The sequence below is a fragment of the Pinus tabuliformis genome, chromosome 1_2 (assembly GCF_031772625.1).
Source record: "Pinus tabuliformis cultivar Carrire ecotype Pingquan chromosome 1_2, CPIR1, whole genome shotgun sequence".
Taxonomy (NCBI): Eukaryota; Viridiplantae; Streptophyta; class Pinopsida; order Pinales; family Pinaceae; genus Pinus; species Pinus tabuliformis.
This window is the reverse complement of record NC_142298.1, coordinates 46,181,813-46,199,685: the sequence shown is the minus strand read 5'-3', so window position 1 is coordinate 46,199,685 and position 17,873 is coordinate 46,181,813. Positions and strand designations below refer to the sequence as shown.

The 17,873-nt window shown below is 39.1% G+C and overlaps 1 protein-coding gene across 1 annotated transcript in view; it reads right to left on the bottom strand.

The window, feature by feature from the left end:
• Positions 1 to 17,873, bottom strand: part of LOC149204349 (uncharacterized) — a 525,276-nt gene that overhangs the window by 17,934 nt on the left and 489,469 nt on the right. Inside the window, exon 13 of the mRNA XM_089394693.1 lies at positions 10,449 to 10,524. Within this exon, the coding sequence (XP_089250819.1) occupies positions 10,449 to 10,524 (76 nt within the window). The remainder of the gene's footprint in view (positions 1 to 10,448; positions 10,525 to 17,873) is intronic.

Below are 17,873 nucleotides of genomic sequence, written 5' to 3'. Positions count from 1 at the left end.
GTTCATTGTGAACCAAAACTAATGCAAGTAGGTAACATAGGGGACACATCCATCATGGCTATCACCATCATAGCATCAATGGAAACATACATATCCATCAAAGCTATCATCATCATGATATCAATAGAGAGCATACATATCTTTTAGTACTATCATCATCATAAATTCAATAGATGCGAATGATTTGGTGATGTTAATGATGCTATTATGACAATGACTAACACTGAGAAACCTTGTTACTAATGATTATTGAGTATGGCAGGAAACCATCAGAGGCATTCACATATGACGAGTTGATGACTCCTGGTTTGATGAAAATTTATATTATTTCATCTTTGAAATTCTAAGTCAATTTTAAAACCTGCCATATATGTTTAACTATATTCTGATGATATGTTAATGGTTGCAGGCACATATTAGTTGCTTGACCGAATGACTCACATATGGGTGATGGGGTTGTATAGGTGGATGGAACTACATGGGAGGGGTGGGACAGTGTCCCTGATCCCACCAATTAGCACTCCCGTCGTGACTTGGGCTGGAAGGGTTGAAACACCTTCACCTTGAAGATCACGATGCCATGAGGGTAGTTCCCAAAGTTGGGTCGCTCATGAGGATTTTACCGGGGGGCGCGCATCAAGGCGGATTCCTTGATCCCCGACACCATTAGTCTCACTATAGCAGGCAACATAAGAGATGATAGTGGTCTATGACGTTGCACCTATATTTTCCCCTCGTAGTCACTGAATGCTTGAAGGGCAAGTGGTGTGGCACCCTTGGAACTTCAAGGGAATTTCTTGAAGGGCACGACCAACTTGGCACCCTTGGCATCACAAATAAACTGTTAAGCATGGCACCCTTGGAACTTCAAGGGAAGTTCTTGAAGGGCACGACCAAACTTGGCACCCTTGGAACCATTAAAAATAGATTAAATAATAGATATAATCAAGGAATGAAAGCTAGATAAATTTACGTCAAGGGTAAATGATGTTAGAAACCGAGGTAATTAAATCTAAAATAAAACTTGGGTTAAGAGGATCATAGGAAGAAATAAAATAGATTACCTTAAAAACTCTACCCTTCCCATGTTGGAAAATACTAGGAAGATTATGTGGTTTAATTAGGTAAAAAGGGGAAAGAGGGACATAATTGTAAAGATAAAGATTAATCCTAATTAAGAAAAGAGGAAGGTGAATTAAAATAAGAATAATAAATTAAATTTAGAGAAATGTAAAGAACCTCCATGTGGCAACAAACAACATAAGAATATCCATCTAAGAGATAACCTGAGTTAAATTAGGGAGTAGATAGGGGATCAAATCTTGACTCATTAATTGACTTTAAGTAATGAACACAAATTAAGGAATAAAAAAGGGGGATAAAGAGACAACTAGGAGAAGAAATAGGAATCTTGTTGAGGTGAGGAAAATATTAGTTTTAAATAAAAACTTAAGTAAATAATTTTGAGATACCCTTGATGAGAGAGTGACACATGGGTGGGTGAATAATAAAGCTATTGAATTATAAAAAAAAATTAATTATGCATGAGATGACAAGTGTCACCTATGAGGACTCCTATAAAAGAAGGGGCAAGCCATGGGAGAAGGGACTTTTGGGAATCCTATTGTTGGATGGATGAGATGATGTCAGAGCAGTGATTACGAAACTATAGTGAGTTTGGTGAGATAGAGGATTTTAGAGAGAGGACACTCTTGAGCCAAGGAGTGCTCTCCTCTACCAGCTAGTGCATTCCTCCATTGTACAACCCCATTGTAGCTCGGGGGTCTGCGGGGAAGAAAAGTACCCAAGGAGTAGGCTGGGAGGTTAACCGGTGGGTCTTCACATTCGGATCAAGTACGTCGTCATTCATTCACGGAGGTGACCGGCGACAAAGGAATACCAGTAACAGCAAAGCAAGCGGAGTCTCGCCTTCTGGTGAACGGTACATATGTGTTTCAATACTATTTGATCTTAGTTACATGTATGTAAATGTTATGATATGTTTCCTGATATGTTTCTGGTTGTATTCTGCTGTGATTTATCAAATATATATATATTGGAAGATATAGGACCTTACAGGTAAGCTTGTTTAAAGTTAGTGATACAAATCAAGTTTTGTTCCTCAAAAATAAGCTAAAGGATATTAAGAAGGGCAAAGACGAGGATATTCAATTCTACTTCTTAAGGATCACTGAGATCAAGAATGATATCCTATTGATTGGAGAAGTCATTGCTGACAGGGAACTGACTATCACTACTCTTAGAGGGCTCCCATCCGAATGGTATGTATTTAGAACCACTATTCTCAACAATGATAGAATTCTGAGATTTGAGGAATTAATGGCGAGATGCATTCAAGAAGAGACAAGGATGGTAAAGCAAGAAATGCCTTCAAGCAAAGGCAACCCCACTGCTTTCTCCTCTCAAGCTAAAATGAAAAATAATTATGGATCTAAATTTAAAGGAAAGGCCAAATTGAAGGGTGGAAGAAGGGGAAGATGCTTCGCTTGCAATAAATTTGGCCACTATGCCAGGAAGTGTCCAAATAGGAAGGACACATCTCATGACGATGATCAAAATCACTCTCGGGGCAACTCAAACCACAATTAAAGGAATGGCAGGTTCAATAGCAAAGGAAAGAGGAATGTTGGAAATCAAGGAAGTGGTCAACCCTCCAAGAAAGCAAGGAACTCCAGGTATGAATCAAATGTTGTTAATAATAAGTAAGATAATTATTATCTGATATCAGCCCTATCTAGTACCTCTCCTCTGGACTCGTTGGGCAATTGGCTTATTGATAGTGGTGCCTCAAGGAACTTCACTGGTTACAAGGATGCTCTTTCTAATCTGATAGAGAAGGAGACAAACTTGGAGATTATTCTTGGAGACAATTCCACCTATCTCATAAAGGGGTAGGGAATGTTACTCTTCAATTAAATCAGGGTAACACAATTCATTTGCAAGAATTCCTATATGTGCCTGATCTCAAGAAGAACCTGGTATCCATTTCGGCAATGGAAGACAAAGGTTACAAGGTGGCCTTCATCGATAGCAAGGTACGCGTATGGAAAAAGAATTTTAAAGATGCTTTCACTCTTGGGTTTCGAGTTGACTCTTTATATCAAGTTGGAGGAAGTCCGTTGGGAGTCATGTCTTGCAACACATCTCTCCAGTCTAAACTATGGCACCATAGGTTTGCCCACCTTCATTATAAGGCTCTACCTGATGTGAGACAAATGGTGACAGGGATGCCCGAGTTCAAAATAGAGCATGAAAGTGTATGTCTGGGATGTGCCAAAGGAAAGCTCAAAAAGGCACCATTCCCCTCAAGCCATAGCAAGACCTCCAACATTTTGCAGTTGGTTCACTCAGACATATCTAGTATGATGCCTGTGAACTCTTTGGGAGGATATTTATATCATCTCACTTTTACAGATGACTATTCTTACAAGACTTGGATATACTTCTTGAAAAAGAGGGATGAAGTATTCACCTGGTTCCGTCACTTCGAAGCCTTGATCGAGAATCAAACCGAGAAGAGGATCAAGATCTTAAGGACTAATAATGGGACCGAGTATGAATCCAATGAGTTCCATGAATTTTGCAAAGAAGTTGGCATTACGAGGGAGGCCACAAGACCATACAGTGTACACTCCTGAGCGGAATGGTGTGGCTGAGAGGAAGAACCATACGATTGTGGAAGTTGTTCGTGCGAGGCTCCATGATCAAAGGCTTCCGAAGTTTCTATGGGCCGAAGATGCGAATACGACCGTATATGTTCAAAACCGATGTCCTCATCAAGCAGTGGATTCCAAGACTCCCGAAGAGATGTTCACTGGTAAGAAACCTGATGTCTCTCATTTTAGAACTTTTGGAAGTCCCGTATATTTTCATGTGCCGAAAGAGAAAAGGAGCAAATTGGGTGCATCTAGAAAGAAGGGAATCTTCGTGGGCTATAGCGAAAATTCTAAAGGCTATAGAATCTATGTGGTTGGTCAAAGGGAATTCAAGATTAGTCATGATGTCACTTTTGACGAAGATATGGCTCTTAGCAAGGTTGACAATCTTCCTATTCTAAGGAAAACTAAAAAAGCTGACACCAGGAAGTCGGATGAAAAGGAAGATGAGACGATGCCCGATGTGGAAGAACCTATGGATCCTATTGATCCCCCTCCACAAGAGCCTTCATCTTCTAGGAAGAGGCCCTCATGGCTTAGGGGGACACTTGATGATGTCGAAGGACATACTGCACCCAGAGGGACTTTCCGTGAAAGTAAGAAACCGACCAAGTATTAGGGATACTTGACCATTATGAGCACCATCATTCAAAATGAGCCTTCTTCGTTCGAAGAAGCCGTGAAGCATAAAGTATGCAAGGATGTAATGAATGAGGAATACAAGTCCATCATGAAGAACAATGTCTGGGATGTGGTCCCTAGACCCCAGGACAAAACAATTGTCACCTCGAAGTGGCTTTACAAAATAAAGCATGGAGCTGATGGGAGTGCTAAAAAATATAAGGCTCGCTTTGTTGCTCGAGGATTCTCTCAAAAGGAAGGTGTAGATTATGATGAGATATTTGCACCTATTGCTCGATACACCACCATCTGCTTTTCATAGCCCTTGCTGCTTCGCAAGGATGGAACCTACATCAGATGGATGTCAAGACTGCGTTCTTGCATGGTTCAATTAAAGAGGAAATATATGTGGAACAACCCAAGGGGTTTGAGATTCATAATCGGGAATCTCGCATATGCAGGTTGAAGAAAGCTCTCTATGGGCTGAAGCAAGCACCCCGAACTTGGTATGAGAGGAATGATAGCTATTCGATGAAGCTAGGATTCACTAGGAGTGAAGCCAATCCAAACCTTTACTTTAAGGTTGAGGATGATAAGCCTCTCATATTGGTGTTGTATGTTGATAACCTCTTCCTAACAGGTGCAGACCCTCTCATTCACAAATTTAAGAGGGAGTTGGCTTCCGAATTTGAGATCAAGGACCTTGGACTGATGTACAATTTCCTAGGGTTGGAGGTCTGGCAGAAGCTAGGAGAGATTTTCCTATCTCAAGGAAAATACGTGGTGAAGATATTGGAGAGATTCGGTATGGTGGACTGCAAGCCCGTGACTATCCCGATGGAGCTTAACTTCAAGAAGTTATGCGGTAGTGTTGTCAGACCTACTTTGGAAAATGCTACTGGGTATCGTCAACTCATAGGAGCATTGATGTTCTTGGTGAACTTCCATCCGGATATATGTTTTGCAGTCAACACGTTGAGCCAATATATGGTTGAGCCTCATCACTCACATTAGATTGGTGCCAAGAATATTCTGAGATATCTTCGAGGCACAATCACTCGTGGGTTCAGATACACTGTCGGAGATGTGAGGCTACATGGATATTCTGATGCTGACTAGGCAGGTAGTGTGGTGGACCGAAAGAGCACTTCTGACTGCTGTTTCTCTTTGGGTTCTGTTGACCTCTACTGGTCAACTTCCCATGCAGTACACCCTCTTTTCTTGGCAGAAAGGGGTAGCACCTGAACGACGTGTCCGTGTCAGCCTACAGTCATCAACAGCTTGATCATTTCAATTGTAAACCCAGTCTGCATGTATGAATTGTAAATAATCTAAGCAGATCAGAGTCATGTATGTAAAATTGCCTAGGTGGACCTAACTTTCTATGATAATCTATGTCCCGGAAGGTTTTTCGTCTTACCGATCCATGGATCGGCAGAGTTTTCCTTCAAACCTGACCCCAAAGCCGGGATGGATTTTGTCATTAGAACTTTAGGAGAATCCTAGTGTGTTAATATGCTAGATTATAGTTGTGTCGCAGAACTGGGTGATTTATGAGGGTCTGTGTTAAGTGGGTTTGTCCCCTTGAGATGTAAGTTGTAAAAGTCATGATGTAATGTGTCTTGAGGGTCGAAAAATGTTTTAAATCCCCTCGTGAGTCCTAAGTCCTAGGTCCTGGGTGATGTTTCCAAAGGTTTAGTTCGATGATCCATTTAAAAAATGAAATAAAATAATAAAATAAATAAAAAATTTAAAAAATTTAAAAATTAAAAAAATGAAATAAATAAAAAATAATAAAAAAAATTTAAAAATTTAAAAATTTAAAAAATAATAATAAAATAATAAATAATAAAAAAATTAAAAAATTAAAAAATTTAAAAAAATGAAATAAATAAAAAAATAATAAAAAAAATTTTAAAAATTTAAAAATTTAAAAAATAATAATAAAATAATAAATAATAAAAAAATTAAAAAATTTAAAAATTAAAAAAAATGAAATAAATAAAAAATAATAAAAAAAATTTAAAAATTTAAAAATTAAAAAAATAATAATAAAATAATAAATAATAAAAAAATTTAAAAAAATGAAATAAATAAAAAATAATAATTTTTTTTTTTTTTAAATTTAAAAAATAATAATAAAATAATAAATAATAAGAAATTTTAAAAATTTTAAAAATAATAATAAAAAATTAATTGAATAAATCGACGGATGAGATCAAGAGATGTCTTGATCTTCATCAACGGTCGAGATCATTTCTACAAGGATCATTCGAACTAGCCGTTGGGATCATTTCCTTTATATAGGGTCTTAGCTGGTCATTTCAAATTCATTCGATCTGTGAGTCAGATACTGAAGAAGCTCTCTTGTAAATCTGTTTCTGGTTAATAAAGGAAGACTTTGGGGTCCATATCTTGCTGGTGTTACTCTCTTGGAATGCTGTGAGATCATTTCATTTTCTGCATATGTTATTTTCAGCCATTAATAATAGCTTTTCGTAGAGTATTGTGAGCACAGGTATCTTGTTCACTTGCTGGGGTTTGGGTGCTGTTAGGGTTTCTGAAGTAATGGCAGGTATCTCCATTACTGTTTGAGATCTAGCAGCATTTTTGCCCTCTTTGTTGACGATTGTTTTGAGCTGTGCAGAAAACATTTTCTGAAGGAAATTTGTGGGCGTTCGGGGAAGTTCTCGGCTGAACCAGCCAACTCCCGCAAGCATTTTTTTTGCTGAGCCCAGTTGGACTTGATCCTGGGTCTATCATTCGGTTTATTTTTTTAAGTTTGCATGAGAGATTTTCTGAAGTTCTTCACAGTGACGATCTGAAATTTCTGTTCTTTAAAATGTTTTCCGTGCTTATTGCTGAATCTGGCTGTTAAGGGGCCAAATCTGTAAATTAATTAGCTGATCTAGGGTTTTAATTTTTGCTTTATGCAGTTTTTTATTAGGGTTTAGGGTTTTTTTTTTTTTTTTGGTTTCATTTTAGCACATTCATATTTTCGAAGTTTTTTTTTAATCGCTGGATATCGTTTTGGTCATGTGATTTAGCTGATGATAGATGGTTGCTGTCCATGGTCCATGTTCCTATATCATTTAACAAGTAATCGTTTCTACATCAATCTCTTAAGGCACTGGTCTGCTCAATTAATCAAATCCATCGCGTCCTTTTTATAGCGTATCTCGTGTCTCCCAACCAACTGGTCGACAATTGGTCTCATCATCTCACAGGGACTACCCCCCTTAGCCGCGGGAGACAGGCTTAAACGGAGGGATCGGGGATCAGAGTGACAGCCCCTGGTCTGAGCGTTGTCGTGTCAATCCGCGCGACAACAGGTTCTACCTCGATCTCTTGGATGAGCAGGAAGCAGAAGTTGGTGCGAGTATGGCCTCCTGTGAGGCTGTCTGGTTGAAGAAGCTCTTTAGTGAGTTGTTTGGACATACATTGGATACTACTGTGATCCTCTGCGACAACCAGAGTGGGATTCGTTTATTCGAGAACCTCGTATTTCATGATCGCTCCAAGCACATCGATATCAAGTACCACTTTATCCGGGATATGGTATAGCGAGGAGCAATAAGGCTCCATCATATTGGGATAGATGAGCAAGTTGTTGATATTCTGAGGAAGCCCCTGGGAAAGGTCAAATTCTTGAATTTCCGAGAACGACTAGGAGTCGTTGAGAGACCCTCTTATGAGTGTCCTGTATGATGCATACATTGAGCTCTGAGAGTTCTAGGGGGTTTGGGGTACTTCTTGCAGCGACGAGTGAACATAGGGTGACTCACTCTCCCCTAGTGGTGCGATGTGTACAGGGTGAATGGTTCAGCCTTCCCTTGTGATACCCCGTGGCGACATGTAGGTAGGATGAATGGTTCATCCTTCTCCTGTTGAGACATCCTACCCATGCAATCTGGGACTCATGGGAAGTACCTCTCATTTGGCCAATGAGTAGGGAAATGAGGATAGGGACCATAGTAGTACCAATGGATGCATCATGTATCTACCATACTCCCTATGCTAGGATGACATTGATTTGGGATCAATTGGAATTGACTTTGGGTCATTAAGAGTGATATAACTCACTCTCTTTTGGAAGTGATCTGGGATCAGTAAGAGTGGTATGACACACTCTCTTCATTGGGATTGACTTCAGGTCAATAAGAGTGCTATTGGGTACTCTCTTTTATCTGGGACTGACTTCGGGTTAGTAGAGGATGGTATGATACATCCTCGATCATTTCTTCTTCTTCATAGTTCAGCAGAGCAGAGCCAAGCAATGTAGGGCAGTGCATTTGATGGAAAAGATAGTACCAACAGACAGATGGATTAGCAGATGGAGTTCTCCCTAGTTGAGAGGGAGTGTTAAAATTGGCAACTAGGGCCAAACTCCATGTGGGTCATCTTATTTATGGCAGCTGATAATTTTGCTTGGATTCCTCTCGTCGAGAGGTGTAGGATTGATCTAACAATCATCTGATTCCGACATGTATTCATGGAGATATGAATTTATTTGTATTTCTTGACAATTTGTCAAGGTCAGCCAGCAAGTTAAAGTGTGTGGCACACCCCCAACTTATCCTCCACGATTCATATAAAAGGAGACCTTGTGGCATTATTCCATTCATCTCACCACACATCTTCTCTCTCTCCTACGCATTAGAAGAGCTTCTCTCTCTCACACGTGTGGCTGAAAGGAGGACGCAGATTTCTGGTTAGGGCAGCGTTGACTTGGGTTGACCTAGCTGCAGGTGGGCAGATTGGACAGCGTTGACCAGCGTGGAGGCTTTCTTGACTGCGGTTTGGGTTGGGCAGCCTCTCCTAGGCTAGCCGCATTTCTGTTCAGCCTTTTTGACCAGGTTTGACCACTCTTTGACCTGCGTTGACTGTCAAAGAGCTGCCGCAGGTTTGACCAAACGTTGACTGCAGTTTGACTGGGTATTGTGGACTGTTTTGGGCTGCCTATGCTTGCTGTTGAAGACCAAGTTCTTCAAGGTTGACTTGAGGTCAAATTGGGAGCTGTTTGACCAGCTTTGACCTTGCTGATTAGTGTTGTATTGCTGCTGATATAAAATCACAGATTTGTGATATTGTACTATCTCTCTCTCTCTGCTGAATTATTGAAGAATATAGAAGAATTGATCAAAGGGTTTCCCCGCATTGGGGTTTGTCCCTGGCTAGCCACCACATCTTGTGTCTCTTGTCTTGGCTTGTCTTCTGTTGATTTTATTTATGTTCTATCAGCATTTTACTTATATGTTAATGTGATTGCTATACTGAGAATTGACATTGGGCTAATAAGAAGAAATTGAAGTAAATTGCTCTAAGCATAGAACATACCATAATTTAACACAAGTAAATATCAAGAAGAGGAATCAAGTTTTAATCTACACTATACTTGGTTTCTCAATAAATGTGAGCTTCATCCAACATTGAAAGCCATGTGATTCAAATATTGCATAGTGTATGGTCAGTGCAGGTTTCCTATCAGCTCTAAGTGTTTGCTTGGTCAGTGATTTATCAAGCCCTCCCCACCAAGCCTCAGTTAGCCAAGAGTGGCCTCTCTTATGGACTTTGCACCTCTTGCCTTAAGGCTGGAGGAGTGAAAAACCTTTTATGGGAGTGCACTTTTGTCGAGACTTGTTGGGAGAATGTTCAGTTAAAACAGGGAAGTATTCTACAGGGGGATCTTCATTGGAGGGGCACTGTTGCTGGGGTATTCCAGATCTGTGATTTGGAATCCACTAGCTGGCATCTAGCATTGTTTGAGAATTTCAGCCTTCCTTGCTCTTTGAAAACTCCAAAACTTGTGTTTTAGAATGAGGTCAGTTCTTTGGTTGCTTTTTGTCAGCTACAGAGAGAGGAGGTACATATGCAGCTGCTGCCAAAGGGGTTTTTGTTGATAAGGATGACTAACTGTTAGATTGGCATCTATTTGGATTTCATAGTTGTTCTAATTTCCTTCAGGAAGAGGATATAGTTTTCACTGTATATACCCTATATATATATATATATATATATAGCACTGATCAAATTAGCTGTTTATTTCAGTTAAAAAATAAGTCGTATCTAACATAAAGTCATTACTTCAGCCATAGTTATTCATTATAATGAAACTAAAGATTAATGAACAAATTAACAAATTATCCATACCTGCTCCTAAAGTGAGGATAATGATCTCTCCATGATAAGAAGGTATCTCACAAACTAGTTTATCCAGCACGTCTTCCTGAAGTGTACATATAAATAATCAATTTCAAAATTCCAATGGAACGTACAAAATAAGAAATAACTACACTCTCCATGGTATTCAAAAGTGTGAGTTTTCGAGGCAATGTGAACTAGCAATAAACAGACAACTATTAGTAAGTATAGAAAAACACAACAATCATCATTGTTTAAAAATGTGAACAGACAAACATGAACATTGCAGATATAAATGTCTATTAACGCAGATGAAATAAATGCAGGAGCAAATAACAATAGGCAATGAATAAACAATATCACAGAGGGTTGGGGGTGTGGGGCACCAGAGATATTGTGAAGAAAACCTTAAATTGGGATATAAAACTCCAAACAAATATAGTGGAAAGCAAGCAACAATAGACAATGAATAAACAATGGAATAATAACTTGGGTAAAAAAGACTATCATCAACAAATCTGCATTCTATTCCCCCTCAATTCACCGCCATGTTACATAGAATATATGTACGTGTGCCTTCAAAGGGCACACATAAATAATCCGTTCAATCAGTTTAACACAACTGTCCATCAAACTATTAAACCTTCTGAATTGCATTACAAAGTATTAAACTTCGATCATTAATATTTAAAAACGTACACGTGAAAATATTCCAAATGAACCAATATTTGTAACAAGATAATAGGATGCATCTCTTAAAGAAGATGGTTCAATCCTACAGTTCGAGTCAGAAGCTTACCAATTTCCATTTGTGTGTCTGAATGTAATTGATACTTTTCCTTTAAACTACGTTAACATCAATATCTCAAGAGCACTTTACAAGGGAAACAAAATCCTATTTAATAATTGTTGGTAATAAAGTTTTTTAGTTGCCCAGTACACCCTTCGTGTGGCTTCATCATGGTTTATGTGGCATATCATTTATGAGGTTATGAACTGACCTATGCTCATGACCTCATTTCACGTTCGCTTTGTGTTTTGTTCATAAGCTAGAATCTCTTGAATATTACACAAGTGTTGCTTGTTTTCATATTTCACTTCATTTTGAATGTCCTAGCAGTTTTTTCATTGCCTCAAATGTGTGGAGTGTTTAGGATGCTTCAATTTCAAAACATCATGTCTCCTTCGGCAACGATCCAATTTGAGTGAATTATTTTTGATTCCACATATTTTTCCTGAACAATTCAGTGGTCTGCTTGATTTCTACTAACACTACTGCTGAGGAGAGTTATTTTAATTTGTTCTAAAAATGGCAACCAATATCACATTGGTTGCAAGTTCTATGGTGAAATTCGATGGGGCTAACAATAGACATTGGAGGGCACATAAAAAGGACCAACTAATAGATTCCAAATTCTATGACTCGCTTTTTGGAAATGAAAGCTCCCTAATTCATCCCAAAGAAAAAGGAAAGTATATTCATCCTTCTTGAGACAGACTATGGTGGTGGGGATTTGTAATTTCGTAGTGATTATGATGAGGAGGATGGACACAAGATGTGGAATGACATAAAAAATGCCTATGATTTGATGCTTGGCGATGCTAAAATGGAATTTCTACATAAATTTGGAAGATTGTAAATGAAAGATGGAGAAGAAATTTCTCTCATATTCAAAAGCATAAGGAGATCCATAGCAATCTTGCAAATTATAATAAAAAAATTGATGAAATGATGTCTTCCCAATGTCTTTTGAATAGCCTTTCAAGGTCCTATACACCTCTTAGATGTTTTAATGCTACCAACAAACTGGTATCCATTAAGCCCACTCATCTCTTCACAAAGTTGATCAAGAGGAAATGTTCGAAAGGAGTGTGAATCATCTGGTAATGCTCATTTCCAAACGAAATAATTTTCCCAAAGGGGAGTTCAAGTATTAGTAAGAGAAATGTAAGGCCCCAAGAAAACTAAATGCAAACTGGACAAGGAAGTGAAAACAAAATCATGGAAAAGGTAAGGGTCCCAAGTTTGAAAGTTATTGCAGATTTTGTGACACACATGAACGCTTGAGAACTTTTACTTGAGACTTTTAACTTTTACACAAGAAAGTTGATTTTAACCAAAAAAAGAACCAAAAGAAAGATAATGGGAAACAAAATTCTCGTAATAAAAAAGGTAAAGGAGGTATTGCTCTTTCCACAACTTCTAAGAGTGCTTATAATGATGCTTCTATAGATATATTATTGATTATTGTGGTGCATCCCAAGCAGTGTTGCACGAAGCGCCCCCCCCCCCCCCCCCCCTGCCGGTTCGAAGCTCCGAAGCGCGTCCCGTACGGAAGCGCCTAGGAAGCTTCATCGGAAGCGGCGCTTCCGAATTCGGAAGCGGCGCTTCGGCTTTTTAAGCCGCTTCCTAGAATTTCCGAAGCGCACTTCGTACGGCGCTTCGGGCCTCAGAAGCGCGGTGCTTCGGAGCAGGAAGCGCACGCTTCCGTACGCTTCGGCCAAACAGGGCGCGCGCAAGGGAAAAAGACACTCTTTTTTTAATTTTTTTTTTAAGTTATGTTCACTCAGCATTAAGGGGGTGGGTTAGGGTGAGGTTAGAGTGAGGTTAAGGTGAGGAATGAAAAGAATAAAGCCCCCATTCATTCTTCATTTTCTCACTTTGAGTTTATGAGAGTTGGAGAAGAGAAGAGAGGAGAGGAGAAGAGAAGAGAGGAAAGGAGAGGAGAAGAGAGGAGAGCTTGGAGGAGTGAAGAAGGAGGAGCTAGGAGAAGGAGGAGGAGCTTGGAGCAAGAGCTTGGAGGACTTCATCTACAAGAGCTAAAGAGGTAAGTTCAAACCCCAAACTCCCTTGTTTTTTTGACAATTTTTTTGTATTTTTCTCCTCCCTCTCCTACTCTTTCCCATTGTTTCTACTTGCTCCTTTATTTACAGGTTGTCCACCACCTATATCCATATTCCAAGATGGTGTTCTTTTGGCTTCTATGTATCATTCCACTCTTGGTTTTAATGATGGAAAAGGTGAATAGGAATAGAAGGGAAGAAACAGAAGAGGACAGTGGTGATGGTCCCAATAGGTGATGGTCCCAATAGGAGTGACCCAATGAATGATGAGGAGGAAGGGGATGAACCTGAAGGGGACACTGAAACACAAGATGGGAAAGCTACATCAACACCCTTGTGGAACTATGTGACCAAACTTGATGGGGGAAAGGGTGGTGGATCTTACAAATTTGTGTGCCCTCATGGTTGTCATGGAGGAAAACCATATTGTGGTTCATATACCCGTCTGAGGAGGCATCTTTGTGGGGTGCCGGACAGTGATGAAAAAAAGGGTCCTGTGGGGGTACAAATTTGCCCAAACATTTCAACTGAAGAAAGAAGAAAATACATCCAAATAGAGATGGATGCACAACAAAAAAACAAGAAACAAAAAACTCATTCTGAATCAAGTGCAACCTCTAAATTTGGTAGTTGCTCATCTCCTCATGGTACTTCTGCAAGCTCTGGAGGTAGAAGAACAATAGGGGATTTCCTTAATGTTGCTGGGAGGGATGATGTGGATGGAAAGATAGTCCGTTTTCTTTGTGCTTGCGGTGTACTATTCAATGTGCTTCGCTCTCCCTATTGGCATGAAATGGTAAAGGCCATCAATGAAGCCCCAAAAGGATACAAGGCCCCCAACTATGAAGAAGCTAGAACAGTGTTATTAGAAAGAGAAAAAGCTAAGGTTCAAAGAGCTTTGACATGTTTTACAAATGAGTGGGTAGATTCTGGGGTATCCATTGTATCAGATGGGTGGACAAATATTAGAAACCAACATTTGATAAATGTTCTTGGTGTTTCTTCTAGTGGTGCAGTATTTATTGCATGTCATGACTCCTCCATCACTGCATATGCACAAAACATTGCAGATCTCCTATTGAAATCAATCAAAGATGTTGGTCCAAATAATGTGGTTCAAGTGATCACAGATAATGCAGCAAATTGTAAGGCAGCAGGAAAAATTATTGAGCGTACTCATCCACACATCTTTTGGTCTGGGTGCCTGGTTCATACATTGAACCTTTTGATGCATGATATTGTGAAACACAAAGAATGTGGGTGGATTGCTGAGGTTTACAGGACAGGGAAGCAGCTCATTAAATTCATCACAGGGCATACAAGGGTAAACTACTTCTATGGCACTTACTCCAAGTTGCAATTGCTTAAAATTGCAAAGACAAGATTTGCTAGTTATTACCTCACCTTTAGGCGGCTAGTGAAGGTGAGACAAGCTTTAACTAATCTGGTGTGTGCTGAAACATGGGATGAAATTAACACTGACATAGATGGTGCTAATGCAGTCAAGGACATTGTTCTTGACAGTTACTTTTGGGGACAGGTTAAATATGTTTTGCAATTCACCAAACCAATTTATTACATGATCAAGTTTGCAGATTCAGATCGACCAGTAATTGGGGAGGTGTATGAGCAAATGGATAGCATGTTGGGGCAGATTAAAGACATTGTTGAGCCTAGAGATACCACCTTGTACAATTATATTCGTGTAGAGGTGGAAAACCGATGGGAAATGCTAAATGTTCCATTGCATGCATTAGCATATGTTTTGACACCTAAATACTATCATCCATCATGGCTCTCAACACCAGCACCTGGGGGGGGAAGCAGGGGAAAACCACACCAAGATCAAGAGGTTCACAAAAAATATATGGCTGCATTGAGTAAATTAATCCCTGATGAGGAGGAGGCTGCATTGGTACGGAGACAGGTGAGCAACTATACGCTCAACACTGATCCATTTGGGAGCATGCATGCAATTAAAGATCGAGAGACTTTTTCTGCTCTTGAGTGGTGGAACATGCATGGAGGGGGTACTCCACTTCTACAGAGTTTGGCATTGCGGGTGCTATCACAGGTGGTAAACACTTCTTCTGCAGAGAGGTGTTGGAGCTCTTATTCTTTCATCCACAGTGTTAAAAGGAACAGGTTGAATTTAGACCGGGCAGAGAGCTTGGTTTATGTTCATTACAACTTGTGATTGTTGTCCCATTACTATGAAGATGCAAAGTCTAATAAAGACTTGTTGATTTGGGACAAGAATCCAGAGGAGGCCAATTTGGAGGATGGAGTGTTGCGATTAGAGCAATTAGAGGATGCTCTTATCCAGGTATGTCCATTGTGGTATGAATTTTCCAATTTTCCCTTATAAAGCATTTCTCTAATTCATGTTTTTAGTTTTTTTGTTAACTAGTGTTTTTTTTTTGCATGAATTTTTTGAGCGATTCTAGGATGATGATGACTGTGTTGATATGCCACCCCCACCCCCATCTGGTCCCTTGGTTCCTAGGTTCCATGGTTCAACACCAACAGCAGGGGGTTCTTCTTCATCAGTTTCAGTGCCACGACTTCCACAGGCACCATCTTCTTCATTGCCACCACGTGGAGGCCCGCCACCACGTTCTATTCGTGGTGGAAGGAGGAGAGATTAGTATATATATTCACAATCTACTACTTTTTGTCATAGATTACTCATTAGACTTGTAGACTTGTGAATTTGAATTTTGAACCTTTTTGGCTTGGCGGTGACCAAGTGACATATTTTGTAAACATTATTATTTGAATTTTGGACATGACAAATGTTGACAGTGGCTCACTTGCTAGATAAATCATAATATGCTCTATGTTTTATGTTTTATAATATGCTTAAATGTTTTATGTTTTATAATATGCTTAAAAATTTGATGTATGTTTGTAATAGCTAGAATATAGATGATTGTTGTACATACTAGTAACTACAACGGAATCATGGATGCCATATCTATCTTGATTTATGCAAAAATATGCATGTTTTCATGTCTTCTACAATTAATTTGGTATTTGGGATGTTTGTTTTGAGTATAAATGCAAAAAAATATAAATATATATATATAGCAGACGCTTCCGCGGACGCTTCGCTTCCTAGATTTTTGGAAAATGACGCTTCGGCGTCCCCGCTTCCAAAAAACGCTTCCGCTTCGCTCCCGCTTCGTGCAACATTGATCCCAAGACTTGACATTTGATGAAAATGATTTTGATTCTCATGATATGAAGAAAAATGATAATGTGTTTATTGGCAGTGATGCCCCTATTGATCGGAAGTGGTTCTTTTTAAAATATGGTTCGTGTGCCTCAATTTAAAAACAAGTTGTTTTACATGGCTCATATTATTAAGGATGCAAGGTACTAACAACCAAATTGGATAACTTCAAAATCCAACTTGAGAGCCTATCTTAATTTGTTTGAGGGTACACTACAAGATCAATTGGTTGGCTGATCCATCAATGTAGCATCAATGGTTCATGAATGCAATTTCAGACTTCAAACATGGTCACATGTCATATTATCTAGGGGTTTCTGATGGGACGGGTTCTTGAGCAAGTCATACACATTTAAAGGCACATCTGATGGCAATAGTTTTAGTGGAAAAGATGCTCCATACTCCAAGTTCGATGTAATATTCAAAGCAAGTATGGGAGGTTGAAGAGACCCAAAGGGTATGTTCATGTTGTTTTTGGTAGACTTGTGTTTTTCAAGATTTGACCATATCTTCGGATACCCTTCGGGAAGATGTGCATGGATTTTTGAATCTGAGGAAAATCTAAGAATTTTTTATATTTACTAATTTCTGTTTTTAGCAAGGTGTCTAGAGCTTTGGATACCCACTATGGAATACAATATTATTGTCTCAGTTCAAGCCATTCTAAGCATTTTGAAATTTCAAGGACGAATTGAGTTTTGGCTTGATTAAGAGAGAACATGGTGGGTCCACATTGAGTTTACGTGCTAATTTGGGATGTTATAAACCTTGAAAGATTCTCATATCACCATAGATGGTGTGCCCTCCTTGATAAGCTTCATTGCATCCTCTTTGAGGCTTGTTGAACTGCTATTCCAAGCCTAAAACCCTACTCTCCCTCTTAGACAGCCACCTACTAGTTTTTGAGATTGATATAATTAGCATGGGGAGGTTATTAATTGTAATTTGTAACATAGTTGATCTTAATCGCTATTTCTATGTGTTTCCTGTTGATTTTACAAGTGCAATGAAGACAAGCACAACTTTCTGCTACAGAGAATTACTTCCAATGATATTATTCTTACTTCAGATCATTAAGCAATTATACTTCAGAAAAATTTCAACCATAAATGCAGCAGGACAGTAGAGATCACAGTAAAATAAGCATGCCCAAGAGACACAAAAATTTTACCCTGGGAAAGCCCAAGCTCGGGAAAAAACCCAACAATCTTTTCTTAGGAGAAATTGTCCAATTCAACAAAAATGTACAATTTGAATATCCCAGACAAACTTAGTCAAACTGACCAATCAAATCATCCAAGTCAAACTTGGTCAAAAGAGAGAGAATAGCTAGTCAAATCTGGTCAAACAGGCCA